Source organism: Amblyomma maculatum, chromosome 3 (assembly GCF_055883805.1).
Source record: "Amblyomma maculatum isolate TAMU_Amacu chromosome 3, ASM5588380v1, whole genome shotgun sequence".
NCBI classification, from domain to species: domain Eukaryota; kingdom Metazoa; phylum Arthropoda; class Arachnida; order Ixodida; family Ixodidae; genus Amblyomma; species Amblyomma maculatum.
In genome coordinates this window covers 152,923,930-152,948,676 of record NC_139346.1, presented here as the reverse complement: position 1 = coordinate 152,948,676, position 24,747 = coordinate 152,923,930, and the positions used below count along the sequence as shown (strand labels likewise).

The window sequence follows — 24,747 nt, the reverse complement described above, 5'->3', positions numbered from 1 at the left end:
ACTCTGACTCGCCCGCTCCGTGGCCGACTGGAAATCGTTTTTCTTGCCGGCCTGGCTGACGGTGACTGCAGGCTCTGGGTGCAGGAATGCGGTTGCTCCCTGGACAGCATGACCTTCGATGCTGCAACGGTCATGGTGGCCTTTGCCGGCTCCCCTCCTTGCTAGCTGCAAGGCTGCCTTTTCCCTAGTTACTTTTTTTTTGCTTCTTTCTTTTCTTTCTTTTTTTAAATCTACCCCCCACTCGGTCTTTTCCAAAGAGAAAGCGCTTGCTCGCTCTTGGGTAATGCATGCTACTATAGCAGAAAGTGCGATAGTGTCCTTAGCCAGATACGGGCACAAAAGATGGTTAACGGATTATTGCTCGATTTCTTAATTAAATCAATCACTTCAGAGTGTACTTATTGTTAAAAAAGGTAAAAGCAATAGCTCTGAACAGACATGCGCAAAACAATGTGGCACCTTTGGTAGCGAATCCAACACTTCGCTGTGCATTCTTCATGACGGCAGAGCTGTCAGTTTGGTGTGTTGGCATGATCCGGCCAGTAGCTGTAGCCTAGTACTAACGGTGGCTGTCAGTAGCAAATGCGGGCCAGCCTTTTTCTCTGGGTACTCAATGCTTGGATGACCGCGCTATTTTGGAGGTGATCTGTTGCGCACAATTAGGCCGTTTACAACGTCAGTTTGGAAGGTCGTCATAATAATAATAATAATAATAATAATTGTTTCACAGGAAGGGAAAGGCGCAGTATCTGTCACACTTGCTCTGTGGACACCTGAACCATACCGTAAGGGAAGGGATGAAGGCGGGAGTGAAAGTGGAAAGAGAGAAAGGGGAGCCGTAGTGGAGGGCTACGGAGTAATTTCGACCACCTGGGGATCTTTAACGTGCGCTGACAGGTCGTCATGTCCAAAATCCTTTTCTGTGCAAGCTTCTCTGCACTCGCGTCTCTCAGGTATTCTATGCAGCTGTTGCACAGTGCAAAAGACAGAAAATGAGAAATTACCCTCAGGGCTACTTTCTGGGTCTTGCCCAAGGGTACAGTGACGTAAGGAAGTCGAGTTTGTCGACTTTCGAATTTGGCGTGTTTTGAAACATTCAGCAGAGGCGTCTTTTATTGCCTTTTTACACAGCAGACCACATAAAGTAAGAGAGTGATTCCGAACACTCAGAAAAGGTGTGTGCTGACAGAAGCGGCTTTGAAGCGCTCAGTCCCCGAACAGGGACGCTAACATTCGGAAGTGCATGCAAGACTGCATACGCTCGTAACAAGAATGATAGCCATTATTCCAGAGTCGCCCCCGCAGGGGGCACCTGTTAAAGCAGGTGTTTGTGTGTTTTGTGCGACACCACGGACCCCGAGCACCCACGCTTAGCCGTGCGTGGCATCGCCGTGTCTGGGGAAAAGGGGATCCTGGTGGTTGAGCCGATGCCGAGTGTTTGGACCTTTAAGGCCCCTCGGCGGAGGCAACACACCACTTTGGCCCACGCTTCCCACAGACGGCACCTCCGGGCTGACCCACCCGGGGGAAATCGGCAGTCGCCTTTTCCTGTCCTCCACTTCATCTTTCACTTTCCTATCTCTTTTCTCAGCACTGTCCTGTCTCCTCCTCACTTCTTGTTTTTCCTTTTTTCTTGGCGGCGAGGGTTAACCTTGTGTGGAGTAGCTACCCTGAGTTGCCCATATTTGGTTATAGTAGCGGTGTACTGCTGGCGTGGGCAGGACTTCTTGCAAGTTCCTGTCCCGTCCCCTCGTTGGGCTCCATGGTGGGTGGCAGGCACAACTACCGAAAACACAAACCCTTTCATGGATTCTTTCTTTCAAACAAATGATCGCCCTCCAAACAAACGAGGGCGGACCGATGCTACAAGCCATTTCTTTGTGAAAACAAAAGAGACTTTCCCAAAGTTCCATGTCATACATAGCGAGGAGCTTGAAAAACCCGCTCGAAAAATCTCCCCTTTCATAGTGTCAAAGTGTCTCACTAAAGACCTGGGCCCTGGATATAAAGTATCAAAACTTGCAAATGGTGACCTCTTGCTAGAAGTACAAACCAAGTGCCAGTCCTCCAACCTGAAAAACATTGTGTCGCTTGGGGACATCCCTGTCGTCATCACTCCCCACCGATCCTTGAACATTGTAAAAGGAGTAATATCTGAGATAGACTTCATTGCTCTCACTGAAGATGAAATGGCAGAAGGACTAGCAGACCAAAACGTCATAGCAGTTCACAGAATAAAAATCCGAAAGGATAACAAGGAGATCCCTACAAAACATCTGGTTCTGACTTTCAATAGCTGCACCCTCCCAGAGTCAATTGAAGTCGGATACATCAAAATAAACGTCCGACCGTACATCCCAAATCCGAGGAGATGCTTCAACTGCCAGAAATACGGCCATGGTTCGCAAAGTTGCCGTGGCCGCAGAACTTGTGCGAAATGTGCTGCGAACGACCACAACTCTGATAACTGCACCGCAAACCCACGCTGTGCAAACTGTGAGGGGGATCACCCCGCATACTCTCGATCCTGCCAAAAATGGAAAGAAGAAAAGCAGATCATTACACTAAAAACAACAAAGAACATCACATACAAAGAGGCACGTACTCAGTACAACAAAACCAAGAACGCATTTCAGTTCACAGCGAAACCAAATCTCGCCGATGTGGTGCGACAGGGCGGGGCACCACAACGGCCTTCGGCACCTACCCAGACCTCAAACGAGGCTGAGGTAGTGCCATCCCCTGCCCTGGTGGAAGCAGCTCCCGCTCCTCCACCACCCCCAAAACAGGCTACGCGTCCCTCAGGGTCGGCGGGCCACAAGACCTCTGCCCACGAGGCAAGGTCTAAAAATAAGGAACACGTGCCTCTGGCACGTTCGTCCAGCACCTCAGACGAGGTAATGGACATAGGCCAGGACAGCTCTTTGCCGTCTTCGTCACAGAGACGGCAGAGCTCCTTGGAAAGAACCAAAACAGACAAGGCCCGAATCACGGGCCCTGGAAAAAACCTAACTTAATTTCTAAGCTTTCAACAAAATAAGATGGCATTCCTGGTACAGTGGAACTGTAGAGGACTTCTAAAGAATATTAATGACATAAAAGACATTCTAGATACAGTCTCGCCAGTTGCACTGTGCGTACAGGAAACAAATTTAGGTTGCATGCACTCGAATATACTGAAAAAATATCAAGTCTTCCGCCGAGATCGAGAGCAAGCAAGCAGGCTTTCGGGTGGTGCGGCCATCATATTGCAAAGTGGAGTTCCAGCTCAAGAACTGAAATTAAACACTCCCTTAGAAGCTGTAGCAGCCACAATAATTGCCTTTAAAACTCTTACTGTGTGTTCTGTCTATCTTGAACCAAATCTTAAAATAACACTCCATGATCTAGAAAACCTTTTCTGCCAACTACCAGAGCCCTACCTAGTAGTAGGAGATTTTAATGCACACTCCCCTTTGTGGGGAAGTGAAAAAAGTGATACACGTGGACAGCTTATCGAGGATTTTATTCTTAGTTCAGACATTTGCTTATTGAACTCCTGTAAGCCCACGTACTGTTCACCAAGGTCAGGAAAAATGAGTTTTTTAGATTTGGCTTTTAGTTCACCTTCCCTTTTTAATGATTTTAAATGGGATGTTCTGAACAACCCGTATAGTAGCGACCACCTGCCAGCAATAATCAGCTTATCATCCTCACCATCAGTCATGCCAACCAAACCGAAACGGTGGAAACTTCACTTAGCAGATTGGGAGCTTTTTAAAGTAGAGGCGAATCTAGGAGCAGTTTTCTCAGATGCCCTTAGTGTCGACAGACTAAATGAGTTGTTCACGACTTGCATTATCACTGCCGCTCATCTCACCATTCCACAGTCCTTAGGTGTGGTGCGACAAAAACACAAGACGTGGTGGTCTCGGGAATGTAAGGAGGCCAAAAAGCGACAAAATAAAGCATGGGGTGTTTTCCGAAGGTACCCTACACACGAAAATCTTACAGCTTTTAAAAAGGCCAAAGCTAAAGCTCGATACGTCCGTCGCAACTCTGAAAAAGAATCCTGGCAGAAGTATGTCACGTCAATAAATAGCTCAATGATGTCTAAGAAAATGTGGGAACAAGTTCGTAAACTCAGTGGAAACTTTTCCCCGTTTACAATTCCCATCCTCACAGCCCCTGGTATTCAGACTAGCATAGAAGAACAGGCCAATATACTAGGCGAACATTTCACACACGTTTCAAGTTCGTCACACTACACAGAAACATTCTTAAAATACAAAAACATAGCTGAGAAACAAAAACTCCCAACAAGTGGTGGCAGAAATGAATCATATAATAGTTTTATTACACTCCAAGAAGTAAAGAACGTCCTTGCTGCTAGAAAACAGACTGCGCCTGGCCCTGACGAAATTCATTACGAAATGCTGGCTCATTTATCTGAATCCTCTGTAGAGGCACTTGTGAAATTCTTTAACAGAATTTGGACTCTGGGTAAACTCCCAGAGGCTTGGAAACAAGCTGTTATTGTTCCGTTTCTGAAACCAGGAAAGCCGCCGACCTCAGCGGGCAGTTACAGACCCATAGCTCTGACCAGCTGTTTAGCAAAATGTTTTGAAAGTGTTTTAAACATCAGACTAACTTTCATCCTAGAATCTCACAAACTTCTTAATGTTCATCAGTGTGGTTTTAAAAAAGGGTGCGCAACGACCGACCACTTAGTGCGTCTTGAAAATACTGTCAGGGAAGCGTTCATACATAAACAAAATTGCCTGGCCGTTTTCTTTGACATGGAAAAGGCATACGACACGACTTGGAGGTTCGGGATCCTACGCGATATAGCAGATTTGGGCATCCGAGGCCGGATGCTAAATGTTCTGAAGGACTTTCTATCAGGTCGTTCATTTCAAGTACGTCTCGGTACCACCTTCTCGAGGAACTTTATTCAAGAGAATGGGGTACCTCAGGGGTGCATTTTAAGTACAACTTTGTTTATTGTAAAAATGAATTCTATTAGCAAGGTAATCCCAAAATCCATTATGTTCTCGCTGTATGTCGACGACCTTCAAATAGCCTGCACATCCTCAAACATATCAATTTGTGAAAGACAAGTACAATTAACACTAAATAAACTAGACTCATGGGCTTTTAAAAATGGGTTCAAATTTTCCCCACAGAAAACAGTGGCAGTAATGTTCTCGCTGAAACGAGGTATACAGATCAATCCCAAGCTACACCTAAATGGGATTGAGTTGCCAGTAAAGAGCGAACATAAATTTTTGGGTGTAACGTTCGATAGAAAACTAACATTCCTGCCTCACATAAACATCCTAAAGAGGAAAGCCATAAAATCTCTAAACATACTGAAGGTTCTCTCTCGGAAACATTGGGGGTCTGATAGGGCGTGTCTTCTACATATATATCGATCTGTTGTGCGGTCTAGCTTGGACTACGGGTCCATAGTCTACGGGTCAGCTAGACCATCATATTTAAGGAAATTGGACCCGGTACATAACCTAGGTTTACGCCTTTCTTGTGGCGCTTACAGAACATCCCCTGTTGATAGTCTGTATGCAGAGACGAACGAGCCTCCGCTGAAAGATAGAAGGGCTTCACTCACATGTGCTTATGTCCTTAGAATAAGATCACAGAAAAAACACCTCTGCTATCCAATAGTCTCAACATGCCGCTCACGAGTAATTTTCACAAATAAACCACAAGCAACGAGGCCACTGATAATGCGTTTCGAAGACATTTGCAGTGAGCTAGAAATTCTGGACACCTTGCCCGACACTGCACCAAAAAACAGGCCCCTACCCCCATGGTACAAACTTCCAAATGTCTGTGATCTCACTCTAACACGCTTCAACAAAAGCCAAACTCCTAAAGAGCATATAATACAAGAATTTCGCACAATAAAAGAAAAGTACAGTAATTATACAGAGTTTTATACAGATGGATCAAAAACTTCTACTTATGTTGGCTGTGCCGTAGTTGAAGAGAACTGGGAACAAATAATTAGGCTTCCTCAGTGCGCATCAATCTTTACAGCTGAATCCTATGCTATCCTGACAGCTGTAGAAAAAATAGTGAATGAAGGCATTGGGAACAGTGTCATCTACACCGATTCGTTGAGTGTACTGATGGCTTTAAATCACAGAAATGCTGCCATGCCTCTAATCGGTGACATAATACATAATGTAAAAATGATCACGACACAAGGACATAACATAGTGTTCTGTTGGGTCCCTAGTCACGTAGGCATTGACGGCAATGAAAGAGCAGACAAATGTGCTGCACTTGCCCACAACAAATTGATTCAGAAAGTAAACATACCACATAGTGATTGCTTGAAATTAATAAAACATAAACAGATGAATAAATGGCAGTCCAGATGGAACAACCAAGAAAATAATAAGTTGCGTCTCATAAAGCCTGTACTAGGAGAATGGCAATCGAGCACACATCAACAACGTTTTATGGAAGTGATAGTATGCCGTCTTCGTATTGGACATACACATCTAACACATAACTTTCTGCTAATGAAACATAACAAACCGACCTGTGAAGAATGCGACGAGATACTCACTGTAAACCACATTCTAATTACATGCTCAAAACTTGAGGCACTACGGAGAAAACATTTTACTATATTTTACAATCATACCATCCCATTCCATCCCACCTTGCTTTTAGGAGAAAGAGCGCTTGTAAACCTAGCATCTGTTCTCAGTTTCCTAGAAGAAGGAAGCTTTTTAAATAAACTATAGATTAAACATATCCATTTCCTCTTTTGCAACCAGAACATACATTAACCTCGCTCTTGGCGCATGATAGCCTTAGTTGCTTATGCGCCATAAAACCCAACACAACACAACACATATTCCAGAGTCGCGAGCCTTTCCTCCGATAAATAAATGCTAATATTTTGGTCAGCGCACATTCTTAACAGTCAAAAGTGACAAAAAAAAAAAAAGAAGCAACTGCGGTTAGCTCCGTAGAACGTAGCAGTGTCCATTTTCACTGAGGTTTTCAGGCAGGATATTTTTTACTCCGCGTAAAATGGTGCCAGTTTTCCAATAAAGTGGCTCAGGGCGCGTGTTTTGAAACATTCAAAACTGCGTTTTTTTTTTCATTGCCTTTTTGCAAAGCAGGCTGCACAAAGTTTGCGTCTCCATACGGGGACACGATGCCAGAAGGGGTTAATAAAATAATTGAAAAATTTTTCGCCTTTGCAAACCTCTTGTGCACAGACGTTTAAATATGGTTAAAACTTGATGCAACGAAGTTAAGGGCGTACATATTATTTTGCTGAATGGGAACTTTGTTAAATCGAAGTAGGCATTTCTCCGGCACTTAATCTGATACGGTTGATTATCATACGGTGTAGCGGCATCTGGGAAGTACTGCAAGATCATATTTGCGAAGCTAAATTCGATGGAAATGCAATTGTGTTTTGAAAGGACGTAACAGTGCAACTTAAATGAATAACCATTGAAGTTGTATTGGTACATCATTTCAAAATTTAGTATGTAATTATGCTATATTGCTTCAACGAAATTGTGGCCCATGTAAATGACTGACACCAGTAACTAGCACGTATGAAAAGAAGCAACGAAAATTTTACCTCTGCAAGTAAGATGCCAAGGGACTACAAACTTCTTGCTTAGGAAAGAACTCGCTGATCTTTGCGCGCTTGCGGTTTGTAAGTAAGAGCTACAGAGATTTTTTGGGTGTTCTTCTCTCGTGTGTTCCAACAGACTGTTGCAGCAGATCAAGGGCATCCAAAACTTGACCCAGTGTCAGCATTCGGCAGCGATGCAGACACCAGGTCGACGGGCAGGCTTTTTACCGTTGGCAAAATCTCTTGAATTCAGGGCAATAAACCTCCCGTTTCGCGCCATGTAGTTTGGCAGAAGTGGGACGAAGCTTCGCCCCAATGTTACCGGCGGCTCGCAGTCAATACATTTTTAGGCATTTTCAACAAAATAGACCAAAAATAGAACTCGTAACAATATGTTCTGACCTTCATTTTTGGACAATAAATTCATTAAATCGGGAGGAGTAGCGAAATTAGTTTCATTGTTTTGAGTTATTCAAAAGTGTTGGCACATATGGGCATCTCGGGGGGGGGGGGATTGAAATATCTGTGTTAAATCGAGGCTTTCATTAAATCAACTTTTTACTGTAGCACATAAGATGCTTCGACGTTTGGAATGACATTCTGACTAGAGCAGCTCTGCCTAAAGCGTCTATTTTATTCACTGGCATGTAGAGACATATTGAGACTGTCATTTTGTTCTCTTGTAATCGTGACGCTCGTCCTGCCGTGGTGGTCGGTGGTTAGACCACTTGGTTGCTGATCCCAAAGGCACGGATCTGATCCCGTCCATGGAGGATGCTTTTCGTTGCAAGTGAAACACTAGGTGCCCGTGTGCTGTACGACGTCAGTGCACATTAAGAACACCGTGAGTCGAAATTACCAGAGCCCTCCACTATGGCAACCTTCATAGTTGATGTCAGTTTGGGGCATGAAACGTCATAAACAAAACTAAGTCATCAGGTCCGTCTCAGCGCAACACTATCGGCACCGTGAAGTGTGGACACAGTCGGAAGTTATTAAACCGTGTCCGGCGTGTATTGGGGCCCACGTTCAACATTTCTAAATTTCTAAAAACGTATCCCATGATCCACAAAGCTACATGAAGCAAACCGAACCAGCTGTGCTATTTTGAGGCAAGCTGCTGCTAGCACGACAGGTCACAAGGTTGCTTGACGCCAATAATGGGCTGTCGCAGCAGCACCACTTCGTTTTATATTTGGCGAAAGTGCCCTCGTAGTGGCAGTCGCTGCATCAATGGGCAAAGTTTGTGATAATTTAGCAGTTGTACTTCCAGCCGTCAATCAAAATTTCAAGATCCATAATTTGGTCACAAAATACTTTGAAGGGTATATCTAAATGCACAGCACTAGTGGAAAGCTGCTTGGCTCTGCAGAAAACCTGGACTGACACAGTATTTTCAAATACAGTTGAATCCCGCCACAACGAATACCGCCACAACGAAATTTCCGCGACAACGAATAATTTTTTATTCCCCGCGAGTATCCTATAAGAATTAATGGCCTAAATTTCTCTGCACAACGAACCATTTTTGCAGAGCGTTTCCGCTTCAACGAAATTTTCGCGTTCAAAATCGAAACCGAAACTAGTTTTATTGGCGAGAAGTCCAAGTCAAATCCAAAGCCACATTAAGCATGAAATCACGTGATTGCAGTTCCGCCATTTTGGCTTTGTGTCGTGGTCGCGTTGTTCACTCGCTGCCTTTCTCTTCGACAACGACGAGTTTTCATCCGCAGGACACGATGGCAACGCAAGTGAAAAAACGCAAAACTCTTTCCCTTGAGCAAAAAGCTCGAATAATCGCCCAAGCAGAAAGCGGAAGGAAGAAAGCGGCAATTGCTGAAGACTTCGGAATTCCTGCAAGTTCGCTGTCAACGATTCTAGGCAATAAGGACAGCGTGAGAATGGCACTTGCTTCAGGCACATCCTCGAAGCACAAAAAGGTGACGCGGCCCCTCCATGAAGAGTTGGACAAAGCAGTGCATGCGTGGTTTGTGGAAGCACGAGCCAGCAACGTCCCCCTGTCCGGAAGCATCGTCCAGCAGAAAGCCTTGAACTATGCATGCCTACTTGGCATTGATGATTTTAAAGCCAGCATTGGCTGGCTAAACCGTTTCAAGGCCCGCCATAACATCGTTGGAAAAGTGTTGTGTGGCGAGTCAATGTCAGCAGACGTGGACGGAGCAGCTGCTTGGAAGGCGAGTAACATGGCCGGAATTTTAAGCAACTTCGCGCCTGCAGACATTTACAACGCCGACGAGACCGGGCTATTCTACGAGATGTTGCCGGCTAGGACGCTCGACTTCAAGGGGCAGCGCTGTCACGGCGGCAAACACAGCAAAAAACGCATCACAGTGCTGCTTTGCACAAACATGGATGGCTCGGACAAGCGTCCGCCGTTAGTCATAGGCAAAAGTGCCAAGCCGCGCTGTTTTAAGGGAACTCGTAGCCTACCTGTGCAGTACAAGGCGAACAACAAGTCATAGATGACCCGCGCTATTTTCACCGAGTGGATGATGGCATTCGACCGCGACATGAAGCGGCAGGGCCGTAAAGTTTGCTTGCTTTTGGACAATTGTTCAGCGCATCACTTCGACGAAGTCAAGCTCACTAACACGGAGCTGAGGTTTTTCCCTCCCAATTGCACGTCTGTCTTACAGCCTCTCGATCAGGGCGTGATTCTTAGCCTGAAGCGCGCTTACCGCGGGAGGTTAATTCAGCGGCTGCTTTTTAACACTGAAACCGGCCGAGACACGAAGGTGGACTTGTACGTGGCACTGCAGATTATGTCTGCTGCCTGGAGCACACTGGGGCGCTCAGTAATTGTGAACTGTTTCAGGCACGCCGGATTTGCCGAAGGTCGACCCGTACACTCTGCTGGCCTAACACCAGGCGTTACAGACGACGACGAAGAGGCGTCACCGGCTCCGGGGATCGCGGCCGCCTGGAATACGCTGGGAGAAATAGGAACCGTGCCGCCTAATCTCGAGCTCGACGAATACATCGGCGCTGACGCTTGTGTTGTTGTTCACGAAGATGTGAGTGATGAGCAGATCATAAAAGCTGCCCGGAATGATAAGGACTCTTCCGATGAAGAAGACGACGACGTACAGGAAGCGCCGGCTGCGGCAACCGCCGTACAGGTGATGGACGCTTTTGATGTCATCAGGAATTTCGTTGCTGTCCGAGACGACGATGTTGCAATGGGTTTGCTGACCGAGTGCGAAAATCGCGTGACGGCGTTGCTCGCCGTGAAGCGTAAGCAAACCAAGCTTACAGATTTTTGGCATTAAACGCCTTTGCTGCTGCTTGGGCAATTCTTTCTGCGTTTCACGTCAAATTTTTGCGATAACGAAGTTCCGCGAGAACGAATTTTTTTTCGTGCACCGTGAATTTCGTTATAGCGGGATTCAACTGTATGTGATTTTGAGTCTACAAAACGTTTTTGTGCCACTCTCGCCACTTGTTTTGCTGGGTGCTTTTTTCTAAAATTGCCTGCATTAGCCTCAAAAATGCATGTAGGAAAAATAAAGCGGAGTAGAAAGGTTTCAGAGATGCGTTGTATCATTTGTAACACTGAAAGACAAAAAAAGCCTCAGTTCAGTGAAGCTCACAATATAACAAAGTTTTCCCCTGAAAACTACAAATTCATCATATGGATGTTCAACTGTATGTGATCTGTGGAGAGAAAAAAGAGAACTAAAAGTTCGAAAATGCTACATTCCTTATCTTGTTTATTCCAGAATTCAAATGTTATTTGCAAATAAAATTAAACTAAAATTTTATAGAAGTGTATATCCTACTGCTGCGGTACAGGCATCAATTGCAGCGGTGATAGCGGTCATTTCATAAACGCACACAATGCCCCTTTGCATTTTTTAGCCACGTCGGCCTGTTCGTGGCACTTATGCCATTTTCTTGTCATCCTCTGCTTAGTATTTTATTGTCTATCAAAAGTTCAGACAAATTATTATGGTAAAAACCTTCAGGGTGGCAAAAAAGGTATTGTATTCGATATGATTCCGACAATCGGTTGTTAAATATGGTTTATTTTGACATAGGGGCAATGGAAAACTGATAAGTCCCGAGAATTTTATCATTATATGCGATATATCGTTATATCTGGTATTGTTATAAGTAGATTACACAGTATTCTGTGGTATTTTCACTAGTGGTTTGAGTTGCCATCGTATGCTGAAAAGGGGCAAAATAAAGCTGGTGCATGTCTCTCTGTGCAGATCAATGCCGCCCAAGTGGCAGCAGCGCAGCAGCAGCAAGAGCAGCTGCAGCGCCAGTTCCTGCTTGAGCGCGAGCGGCTGGCACACCTGAGCGCCCTAGGGGCAGCTCATGCGGCCTCGGCCCACCCTTCCGCCGCTGCCTCTGCCGCGCAGCTACTACCCCAGCATGAGGAGTTCCTACGGTGAGCACTATCTCTCTCTCTCTGCGTGAAGAGGAAGATTTGCCTTGGCTCCAGCTCTGGGTCTTCTCTCCTCTGTGTGGGAATATTTTTGACAGCGTGAAGCAACCAGGTAATTCAGATTGCAGTTTAGTGTTTAATTTCATCATGATGTTGGAGAAATTACTGACCTGTGTAGGTTTCTGTGCTTTTACACTTCCAGTTCGGTTAGGAGGGAGAATGCGGAGGTGCTCTTGTTAGGCATCAGCCCTGTAATTTGGAAGGGTGTCGTACTGCAGTGACTCAGTTGCTGGTGACATCCGGCTGCTGAGTCCCAAGGTCATGGGATTGGAACCCAGCCATTGGCTGCCACATTTCAGTGGGTGCAACGTGCAAAATATGCACCGTGTGTTTTGAGTTGTCAGTGCATGTCCCTGCAGTCAAAGTTGGCAGTCAAAGTTGCCATAATCTTTTTTTTTTTTTCCCGCAGATTTCAGCATGCAAAATTTCTGCCTCGTGTTACAGTGAAGTCTTGTTAATTCAGTCCCCCTTAATTCAGATAATTGAGGCTAGGATTGTGGTCCCATCTGATGGCCGTATTAATGAGGGTTTTTATTTTTCGACATATCTTGTTGACACTTGGCATGCAAATGCAGAATAGAAAGCTGATTTCAAAGGCATGTATATTTAAAATACCTCCTCGGGAAGAGAAAATATGGCAAAGTAACCTATCCATTTCTTAAGGGCCACTATGGTCATTCCTCAAGAAAATGACCTCTTTTAGCAATGTGCATAAATTTCAAAAAGTTCTGCACATGCTAAAGCTAAGGAAATTCATATAATGTCATTTTCTCTATCATAAATATCACGCTGGAAAAAAAAAGTATGAGGCATTTAGCCAAAAGTTAGTCTAATTGCTAATATATTGCAATTAATAAAAAAGGAGGGGGGGGGGGGGGGGGGGGGGGGGGGGGGAGCTTTAGGAGGTGCGGTGGACCTTTTCAGGGTGTCTAGCAACCGGGAAAACTGGGAATAGCCAGGGAAATTTTATACACCAGGAAAAATCAATGAAATGTCAAGGAAAGCACCAAAATTTTGGCAAGTCAGGGAAAATGTCACAATATACTCTGCAGAACATTTTCATTTTAAGTTGGCACACAGCAAGTATGTTATTCATGTGGATGTTTTTTGTGCTGTCTCGCCAGCGCGCAGCCGCAAGGCGCGATATATTACTTTGACGCCAGTGCATGGCTGAGCTGCCACAATAGAAGAACCAATACGCACGTGAGGTGGTTACTCAGTAAAACATACGGAAGCGCTTTGCTAGAGTAGTACGCGACAAAAAGGAATAACCACTCCGGCAGCGGCTAGCACGAAAGCGGTCGGCGAGCTGTGTTGCAAAGCGCATGTGCACAGCCATATTGGATTCGATTGGCTCAGCTATTTGGAGGGTGGGCGGCTCGCATACTCTGAGGCTGGCATTAGTGCATTTATAATTTTCAGTAATCAGTAAACAACACCATTAACACTAATGACTGCCTTTTCACTATTGCAAATCGCAGAATATGATTAATAAATAGCTTTTCGTTGTGAATTATTCATCTACACTCATTATCATTATCATCTACGTTTTTTAGCCTCTTCACTCGGCAGGGAACTTGAACTGAAATAATTGGGGAAGATCTGAAAACGTTAGGGACTCGAAAACAGTAGTTTGCTAGACAGCCTGCTTTTGTAATGCCCGCATTTTCCTAAAAGAGGTCTTTTTTAACAGATTACCATAATGACCTGAAAGAAATGACTTAATTAGGACAGTTATTTTGCAATGTCTTCTCCTTGAGTTGAAATATTGGAAATCTAGATGGACATATTTGAAATCAGCATTTTATTCTGCACTTGCACGGTATTGAAATAAGTTGAAAAATAAAATGTTTTTTCGAGACTCTCTTACCCTCACATCGAGATATAACCTGCAAATCTCTGCAGTCATCTAAATAAACCTCCTTGAATCTGAACTGCATTCAACAGTGGGTGTATCCATTTTCCAGTCTCGGTCTGCTTGCTCTCAGGATCTGGCTTCCACTCTGATAGGAAACAATGTCATGGTCACAAGACCATACTCTAAGTTTGCATTGTTTTTGCCCTCACCTCAAGTCACCGGATTGATGGAAACACCGGAACCAGACGTCAGATTGGTTAACATTGCAAATAGTGACAGGAACGGAATGCATACCACCACTTCCAGTTTCGGTGTTTCCGCTAATCAGATGAGAGGGAAACAGCAAAAACAACACCTCTGAAAACAACACAAACTTGGAATATGGGCCGTGGTTTCCAAAAGCTGCTTACGGACATGCGACACCTCTGTTGTTGTACCTCCACTGTCGACTGCTACCAGACAATGAAAAACATCTGCAATCAGGACGTAGCCTTTTCGCATTGGTGTCGCTCCTCTGTTAATCTCCTGAAATACTGTTGATAGACAACTGAGGTGTGGACTATTCGGCGAACAATGCATGGCATGCTTAAATGCAAAGTGTTGGACACACTCAGCTTGGCGAGGTTTGCTCACACTGGAAGTGCACGTAAAGTAGCCCAACTTGCTGTGGCGCTGGCCTTGGTGGCAAAGGCAAGCAGATGGAATCCTTCACAGAAGCATTTACAAGTGTTAGCAACTCTAGCACACAAGCAGTTTCCTTGTACTAATACAGTCAACGACCAATTTTTCGGACCCTCTAGGGAACTCAAAAACGTCCGAAAATTCAGGCAGTCCGAAAAAATGAATGTATGCAAAAAACGCACCTTTTTTCTTTTTTTTCTCGTATCTAGAGGGTCAAGGGCGAAGCACCACGCTTCCGAAACACTGCCACAGCATCAGAGAAGTGGCTAAGAAAAGAGGCACTCAAAAGCTCTGTATGCAGCAGACTGCCGGTTTATTATGAATGTGTCGTCAGGGCAGCCGGTGTTATTGCTGCAGTGGCTTGAAGAACTGGCTGATCGTCGTTTGGACGGCGTTCAACTTGCATGCGATCATATTCTCCTCGATCTGAGCAAGGGTCATATCAGCACTGTAGACGGATGAAAGCGTCAACAACGCTCGCGTCAACTCGGCGCTCGTAGGCAGCGCGGGCGTTGGCTCCTCATTTTCAACATCGGAGTCCTCTGAATCCTCCACAACCTGACGGACTATTTCTTCATCAGTTAGTTCTGCGCAGAAGTCGAGCTCGTTGTCCGCGTCAACAAACTGCTCAAAAGTTATTTCCGTGGGTATGGAAACTCCAGCAGAGCGGAGGTCGTTGATCACGTCGTCCATGGGCGGGCACACGTCAATCGCGTCGGTGCTTTCAGGACAGTCCACTGCCTCTGTGGCGAGTATGAAGCCCGCGTGACGAAAACAGTTGCGAATCGTGTCTTGCCTCACCGCTTTCCATGCGTCCGCAAGTATTCCAACAGCAGACCGAAGGTCAACGTTATAGCCTTTGCCGTTTTCCGCACACAGCACCATGCGGTTTAGTACCCGCGAACGGTACAAAAGTTTTAGATTGCGGATGACGCCTTGGTCCATCGGTTGGAGGATTGCAGTCGTGTTGGGTGGCATGAATTCCAGCTGGACAGCCTTCAAGTTCTTGATGTGACCATGAGCGGCGCAGTTGTCAATGAAAAGCACGACACGTCTGTTCTGAAGTTGAAACTTCCTGTCTAAGCTGCGGACGTAACTTTCAAATAGCTGCTGAGTCACCCACGCCTTTTTGTTGGCTTCGTACAACACTGGCAGGGTTGCCCCTTTGAAGCATCTCGGGTTTTTAGACTTCCCGATTACTAACAAGGGAAGCTTCTCGCTGCCAGACATGTTGCTGCCGACGAGAACGGTCAGCCGTTCTTTACTATGTTTGCCACCACGGCATGGGTCACCAGCAAAAGCGAGTGTTCTTTCCGGCAACATCTTATAGAACAAACCAGTTTCATCGCAGTTGAAAATGTTGTCAGCAGAGAACTGCTGCAACAAAGCCTGAAGTTTTCCGTTGCGGTACTGCTGAATAACTGCACTGTCGACGGCGCCGCTCTCACCGCAAATCTTCTTGAACTTGAGGTCATTCCGATGTTTAAAGTTCCTCAACCATCCATCACTAAACTTAAAATCATCAATGCCGATTTGAACTGCGAGAGTTTCCGCTTTTTCTTTCAAGATGCAGCCCGAGACCGGCAACCGCTTCGCAATCATAGCATTGAGCCACACGACGAAGGCCTCCTCAAGCTTCGGATGAACACCTTGGCTAGCATTCTTTTTTTGGGCACTAGATGGTTTTTCGGCCGCTTCCAAGATCTTGCCCTTGTTCTTGACGAAATCTGAAACTGTTTGCTTCGAAATTCCGAACTCCTTGCCCACGTCAGCCTGCGATCGGCCGCTCATTACTTGCTTGATAATCGCGGCTTTCTTCTCCATCGTTAACCGACGGTACTGCTTTCCGCGCTTCGATGCCATCGGCGAGGACGACGAAGACGGAGTGGGGGCCATCGCAGGCAAGCGAAATCCTCAAGTTCAGAACAGTGGAGTTCCTTGACGAACGTCGAAGCACCTAGGCCTAGCGTCGCAGAGCACTCTTCACACAACAGCGGAACAACACGCCACGCTAGTCAAAATGCGCAACGAAACGACGGCGCCGCCGCTGGCCGCCGCGGCGCCTCCGAAAATTGGCGCTGGTGAACATAGCCAGTGTGGCCAGACCAAATCGGTGTGTGACGGCTAGATTCGGCTAGTTGTGGCTCAAAGTTGTGATATGCTTCGGCTGCAAGAGCGCTGCGCGAGGAGCCAAAGGACCTTCGAGGACCTTCCGAGGCGTCAAAAAGTCCGAAAAATTGGACGGCGGGGTGTTCGAGCGTCCGAAATTAGAGATGTTTTTATACATTGATTCTATGGGGCTCGTGGCGGTGCCGCGAAGATGTCCGAAATATCGGGCATGTCCGAAAATTTGGCCGTCCGAAAAATCAGTCGCTGACTGTAATAATAATAATAAATGGTTCACAGGAAAGGAAAGGCGCAGTATCTGTCACACTTGTTCTGTGGACACTTGAACCATGTTGTAAGGGAAGGGAGGAAGGTGGGAATGAAAGCAGAAACAGAGAGAAAGGTGTGCCATAGTGGAGGGCTGCGGAGTAATTTCAACAACCCAGGGATTTCTAACGTGCGCTGACATCGCACAGCACACGGACCGGGCGCCTCTTCGTATCGCCTCCATCGAAACGCAGCCGCCGGCAGTCTGGATCGAACCCAGGAACTCCGGCACAGTAGTCGGACGTCTTACCACTGCACCACCGCGTCGGAGCTTCCCTCGTGATGCACGAGCAAACATTCCATGCTCGCAGCTCTGAGCGTGCCTGTGTGTAGTGAATTTCAAGACAAGAAAGCGAAGAGGCAAGGGTGAGCCTTGCGATTGTTCAGAGACCAGCTCCAGAGCTCGTGTCAATGTTTAGTGCACAATATCGCCTCCAGTAACATGAAATGTATTCAGAACACACACTGAGTCCAACTCTGTGTGCTGATTAGCGTGGTGCTTCAATGAACCAGAATAGATTATCCAGGGGCGTCGACCGCTGTGACGGCTAACCTCGAAAAATCATGAGCATAGCTCTGGCAGGTGGGAACCAGCAGCTGACTTGGGCAGGTGCTGATTAGTCGATGGGTTGTGCGATGTCACGATACCAGATGGCATGGTTCAATTGGAAGCAGCTGCTTGTAATATGAAAAGGTGAGTTGGGACGCACTGGGACCCTTACACTCCCCGTTTGAATCATCGCAGCCCCCCCCCTCCAAAAAAAAAAATTGCAAGCATACCTGTGGCAGGTGGTAGTTGGCAGGTGACGTGGCGAGGCGCTGATTTCTTTACACAGGCGATGGCAGTCATCTAGCATGCTGTAGGAAAGTAGCACACGTGCGTAAATGCCGCATGAATCTCATTGGTCATCTGTTTTAGCGCGTGAGCACTACATGTGTCACTTCCTAAAAAGCAGCGCTGTGTGGGGGAGAAGACTGCCAAGCAGCATCCGCATGCCGTTCTCCACCTGATTAGGGCAATAAAGTCCGTTGCTTGCACATTGCATAAGAGAGGTAATGGAAGCTGTTGAGCTATGTGTCACCATGACTGGAGTAGGTCTACCTGGTTTACGTTAACCTAGAGAAGCAGTGCCAGCACAGCTACTTCACATGTGATTAATCCTGCAGATTGGCAGTAATTGTTATCTCCCAGTGATTTTGTGTGGTAAATATCTAAAGAAGTAGACCGGAGCTGGGACCCAAGCTTAAACTTCCTCTTTATTTGTTTGTGGAATCGTTGAGCCCGCCATACAGCAAATTCATGTGCCCATCCTTTGAGTAGCAATTTCTACAGGAAATCTCTGTGAGCCATTTGAGTGCACCCCCTTAGTTTTTGTAAAGACAAAGTAGACTCAGAAAACTTAGCATTTCTCTTCTTTTTAGCCAGACTTGGCTGTTACAGATGGTTTGGCAAAATGCTTAATGCAGTGTAGAATAAAGTACATTGCATTATAAGAGATGAAGAAGCTTGACTTGTCAGTTTCCTGTCACTACAGGATTTGCATTATTACCAGCATTTAATTTTCTGCTGGCTAATTTTGGTTTCGTTGTTTATGATATGGAGCAAGGATAAGCAGGCAGTTTTTTGCAGTATGTCTAAAATAAAACAAAAATGGGGGAAAAAATGGTAACACTTGTACATTATATTTGGACAGAAAATTTTTGGACCTTTCTTATTTGGGTGGCATGACAGGGTGTTTGCTTTTTTTCTTAAAGAGTTTTGCGTAGAATCTGGGCAACCGATGATATTTTAATTGCATGTCCACACAGTTGCTGATGAATTTTTTGGACATCATGCAAACTGGAAAGAGTCCAAATATTTCATTGTGACTGAAAATGAGCTTGTAATGCCTGTAACGGCACCACGAACGTTGGCAATGGGGCCCTGCCTAGTGTGGCTCATATGCTCGACCATTTTAGTGTTTAGGACTAAGGCTGTCAACCCTGTGATAAGCCTTTGTTTGTGTGTTTATCTGAAGCCTCCAAGCTTGCGCAGCAATAGTGTCAGTGTTCTGTGTTGGCGGTTTGTGTGACGTTAATAATGATATAAGACCATGTGTCATGGCCAAATTGACAGGAGCTGGCAACTTGGGCAAACTTTTGAGTCAGGAATTCAACACACTGGGAACCTTGGATCCGGGTCAGGCACACTACTCCTAGGCCTTGCAGGCACGTTCACGCAGCTTAGTTAAAGTGGAGCTTTGTGTCACTGTTCAGTTTTGCTGTCCAACATGAATGGGAGGCGAGGTTTTGTGTTTATACCAAGCTTTTAATCTAAAAAAGAAGCCATTTTTGTACCTTTTTGTCCGTGTAAAGGTTCTTCTGCTCGGGTTTATTGGCAGACTTTTGTGCTATTTTTCAACCATAATTTACAGATAATTGCAGAAAGGCCTCAAGACTGCAAAGATGAAGAAATAAAAAATCTGATTTGTAGACCAATTTTTGTCCACAAGGAGGTGTATCCCCCCCTTAAGATGAATATTGGGTATAACGAATATTTTTGTGCCAAATCAGTCTTCATTATAGTGAGGTTCAACTTGTGTGTCTATGGAAATAAGCCACTTCAAGCCTAGGAAAACTGTGGAAAGTTAAGATAGTTAAATGCAAAACTAGGGCTAGCCATCATGCATTAATTCATGATTAGACCCAAGCTAAACTTCTCGGTCATTGGTTTTGGATTTTTGAATACAATTTCAAGAATAACTATGTGGCAATGGTCAGGAAGAAAAAAATAATAATGGGGCTGGTTTTTTTTTTTTTTTCCAGAATTAGCACAGATCACTGCATTACATGTTGCTAAGCAAAAAATACATAAAATCATAAGAGGAAGTCTAGTCCTGAAACGAAGTTTGAGTGCCATAAAAACACGTATATAATACGAGGTGTAATTTCGGGATAGTGAAAACTGAGAAAAAGGAAAGGTGAACAAAAGTATTTATTTGCACTACATTTAGCGACTGCCCTGCGAGGCATATGCGCTTTGCGCTTTCGCGTCGGACTCCACTCCGCACCAGGCGTCCAATAATGGCCTGCACCTTCATTTACCTATGTTGGTTCACTTCCCTTCTCGAGCCAGTAAGCTTGATCGGAAAATTTCATGCACCATGAAAAAAAGAGCAGCTCACATTCGCCCCAGCAATTGCGGAAGCCACATGGCCCTCCGACTGCTCTAAAACCTGTGGGCCGCTTCCAGTTCGGGCATGGGACGCTGCCGGCCCTCATCCACTGCGCTCGTGCCTTCTTGCATCTAGCACTGCTCGCAGGCACGCAGTGTGCACGCATAGGAAGTGTTCTCTGATTCGGGGTTTTCGTGATCATCATCTGGTCGATCGTCTGCCGAGAGTCCCTTGCTAAAGTCTCTAGAAACTCTTCTTTGGTACCTCTAAACACATTCGGTATCCTGCTTTTTACTAAAGCGCGGCCGACACACTTCTTCCGCAGTTTAGTGATTCGGCACTAATATGCGGCTAGCCTGGCTGGAGAAGATACTCGTGCAACATGCCGAGTGATCCTTTCTTCATCCCTACTTCATACGAGGTGCGGACAATTTCCATCCAGCCGCGTGTGCGTCGCGGGCACTGTAGTTGCGACGGTTGCGGGGTCAGCGTGGTGAAACCAGAACCAACGAAACAGTTAGCCAACGCTACACAGTGCCTTTTCTTGCTGAAAGCCTAATGCTGATATTACTCATTAGTGATGAGGCAGGAATTGCAAATTTAGGCTGAAATTTGTTTGGATCCGCATATAATGTGAGGCGGAAATCTGACGTGATAAAATCGGGGAAAAGTATTATACGTTGGTTTTTACATTTATACGTGTACGAGATACCACTTCCTCATGGCCATGTGTACATGTCACTCTTGATGATTATATTGTGTTGTTCCCAGGCCTTACTTGCTACCAATATCGTGATGACTCAAAACTGGGTGCAATGCAAAAAATAAACTTAAAATTTATGTAGCACTGAGTCCTTGTATCAGGCTCACTCAATAGCACAACCTGATCTGTACAGACGTGAACATAATTAAACAGGGCATGCTTTTCCATTCTAATTGCAATCACGAGTTGTGTATCGGAACATAAGATTAAGAAAACATTAAAAAGAAGAAAGGTTTCCTAGAGGAAAGTTTGGCATAGAACTCAAATTTAAGGCATCTTTTCCTGCTACTGCATAATACTTTCGCAGCATATGTGGCATTTATGGATCGATTCAGAAATGAACTCCGCATGATTTAGGCTGACTGCTGACAGTGCTGCTTGTAGCTATAAAAGCATGCTTATACAGGCTATAAAAGTGTGCTTATGCAGGCTTCTTCTTTTAGGTTTGGCATTTAAGGATCAGTTTAGGCAGTGCACGTTTTTAAGGATCAGTTTTAGGCAGTGCACAGTTGACCTGTTTTTCGCATAAATGCTGAAACAGGCCATCATTTCTATAGTACTCTGTTTTTCTTATGGCACCAGCATTTGGTGAAGGTTAAGTAAAACAAGAGTGGAGCAGTGGCTTTCTAGATGTTAAGTTAGTCAAACACTGCTTAAAAAATTTTGAGCTCAAATTATTAATGATTGTATTAAAACCTCTAGTGTAGTTGCATTCTGTGTGCTTCAGAGATTGTGCATGTCATATTTGGTCTCGATGCGACCAAAGCAAGTATATGAAATTTGTCCAGAAAAGCCAAGTTGGGCCCAACGTAAGTTGAGAAAAATATGATTTAGTCTTTTAAATAAATATCCAGTGAAAGAGGTGAGTATAAGTGGTGAAGATATCTTTATTATTTCCGAGACTTGAAGCTTAAGAGCCAGCCTTGGGGGAGAAAAAAGCAGAGGCCAACCGGGTTGCTTGACCAAGCCTTGATTTGATGTATCTCGTGCTTCAAAAGTGGGTAGTACCTGCACCTCTCATAGGTAATGCGTGTGCTTTATAATTGATTTTTCAATATTTTTTTTTTTATTTTTATTTTTTTTTTTTATGCACATTTCCCCTTAAAGGTTAGAGTCCCCAGTCTGGTTCAGAGAATTGCTTTGCAATATACTGAGTAAAGTATTTTGAAACAGCAAAAGTCAGGAAACTGAAACCGGGTTTCGACCTAGCAATGGCGAGACAACAGACCATCCATTGGCGTCGTCGATACTATCAGAAAACCTGTTATGTGCACATTGTTTGGCAAAACTGACAACCTTCAGCGGCAGCGTGGGTCATCAATTGTCTAAAATCGCCAAAAACAATATCGAAATTTCACCCTACGGAAAAGGGAAGTTCAATACCAACAGTTGTGCGTCCAGTGAAGTTTCGTATGCTAGGTCGCTCATAGAAATCTGCCTGATTGGGCCACAAAGTGGCGAATTTCAAATTTATTTGTGCGGCAACAAAACGCTATTCCACTGAAATTTGTCTCAAAGGAAAAGAAAGCTGAGTAGGTGGATAAAGTGCAGGGGTTGACCTTTAAGCCCTATAGTGAAGGTGATGACTGCTTGAAAGTGTGCATAAGTTTTTTTGTAGTCTGAAAAGTTTGTCAGCAACTGTATCCTATAATACTTCGTCTTGCAAGATGTTTGCAGCACTGCGAAAGGCAGAGGCAGCCCGGTCCAATCAAGGTCACGCGCACTACAATAGGCAGTTGTGCTCCTACGTGTCTCTTGCCCCCAATTTGGCGGGGGTGACAGTAGGGGCACAGTTCTTTATTATAGTGCGCAGAGACGAGAGGCATTTAGGAGCACAATTGCAAGGGCTGCTCTGCCTTTTGCAATGCTGCAAATATCTTGTGAGACAGAGTATGTATGCTGGGTCAGCTATGACATGGTGCTACGACATTCTGGGTGAACTATGGATTTTATGCAAGAATGCCTGCCATTAACTGCACCAGGTGAAAGGACTTGGCACATGCCTTGAGGGTACTTTCTGTGACATCATTGTCGCTGCTTGTCAAGAACCTTCCCAAAGACAGCAACCTTCTCTGCCATAGAATCGGTCTGAAGGTCACCCCTTCCACACAGGTAGCTTTCTAACTTGAGAGATTTATTTTGCATCCTTTCACACATTTTCTGAGATTATCACTACTGCTAACAAGCTGCAGTTATTTTGATTTCTGCTCTCTGAATTTTTTTATTATTATTATTATTATTATTATTATTTTCAGTAGTAGTGCAAACTTTTTCGGGTGTGGTGGCTCTCTCAGCCAGATTCCCCTTGCAATTTCATGCACTCCCTTGGTTTTTCAGGGTTTTTTCCACCGGGGCCCCTCCTGTTACTCACTGTGTTACACCATTGTCCTTTGGGAGAAGCAATGTTTTCTGAGTCCATCGGCCTTCAGTTTTTCCTGATCATCCATCATCCTGTGAGCAGGCAGTAGCTCTTTGAAGACACATGCCACTCTGCGGGATACTGTGATACCGTTTGTTAGCTTTGGCCAGGGTTTCCTCTTGGACTGCGATCAGCCTAGATTTGAAGGCGAAGGGGAACACGTGCCATCCTCTAGGGCAGCAGCAGCTCTTCTGTGGTGCACGCTAGAACGCCTATGGGCACAGTGCATTCCTCCTGGCCCTGAGATGTGCGCCACCTGCAGCTTGGGCGCTGAGGTCAATGGTTGTTGTTTTACCTCTGCATACACTGTAGTTTGCCTTGCCACAGCTTTCTAGTTATCATTGTGCGTGGGGCAACAGTCCACAAGTGCCATTTCATAGTATTTACAGCTATGTCCTAAGTGCAGTGTTGCTGGCAACTTGAGTGACTAGTGGGTCGTCATGTGACCGTCAGCTGGTTGGAGCAAATAGTAGTAGTGGTTCAGTTGCCTTTCACATGGATGAGTAGCTCATTTTTGGAATAACCAGCGTGAAAAACACTGACAGCAGAGGAAATGGACCAACACGCTGCTGCTCGAAACTTGTACGTTTAATGCAGGAACTTTGCACGTTTATATTGCCCAGATATGTGTATACGGGCAGAAAGAAGTGAGCAAAAATAAATAAATAAAACGAATAAAAGGAACATGTGATCACCTAATGGTGATCCAAAAAGGCAGACTTCCTTTCAAACAGCTGTACAGAGGATTGGATGATGCAATTGACCTCACCACATCCCTCCAGATATGGAAGGCTTACATAGCAGGATTTGAGCTTTATGGAAGAGCGGCTTACCAATGACTTGTTTTGCTCCTTCTTATCCACCTTCCTTCGGTCCACACGTGGCATGGCGTGCTGACAGGTGCGTGCCGGTCGGGTCACCCGAAGACAAAAATGCTCTCTTAGCTGCACAGCCAACTCAACAGCTCGCCTGGCCGTTGTTTCTCCATTTTCTCTGTTGTCCGTGTTTTTAATGCTAGTTATTCCAAAAATAAACCCATTCCAACCAGCCCTCTTCACCTTTCTAATTGGGCAAGTAGCTGTGCTCAAATTTCAAGTATACAGTGTCATTCGCCACTTTGTAGGATATAAATAAAAAAACATGAAAAGCTTGGCAAACTTCGCACGTAGCGAGGCAGCTTGAAAGTGAGCCTGCTCGTTTTTTTTTTCATATTGTCGCTGTGCGTATACACGTCAGCGTATTACTTGTTCGTATGGCACTTACCTTTAATGCCAGGGTAGTGTGCCGCCCTCTTTCTGCTCCACACTTCGTTCTTGTCGATTATCTTTGACGATTTTGTGTCATACTCTGGA

The 24,747-nt window shown here is 45.2% G+C and overlaps 1 protein-coding gene across 6 annotated transcripts in view; it reads left to right on the top strand.

Annotated features, from left to right (window-relative positions):
• Positions 1-24,747, top strand: part of Gug (arginine-glutamic acid dipeptide repeats grunge) — a 72,964-nt gene that overhangs the window by 44,752 nt on the left and 3,465 nt on the right. For 5 of the 6 annotated variants that reach the window (XR_014706116.1, XM_084598263.1, XM_084598265.1 and 2 more), the window contains one exon: positions 11,848-12,029. Coding sequence is in view for 5 of the 6 variants with exons in the window: in XM_084598263.1 (XP_084454389.1) it covers positions 11,848-12,029 (182 nt within the window). In the remaining variant the exon portion in view is untranslated. Of the gene's footprint in view, positions 1-11,847; positions 12,030-23,313; positions 23,430-24,747 lie in introns of all 6 variants that reach the window. The other variant, XM_084598264.1, reaches the window with a different exon arrangement.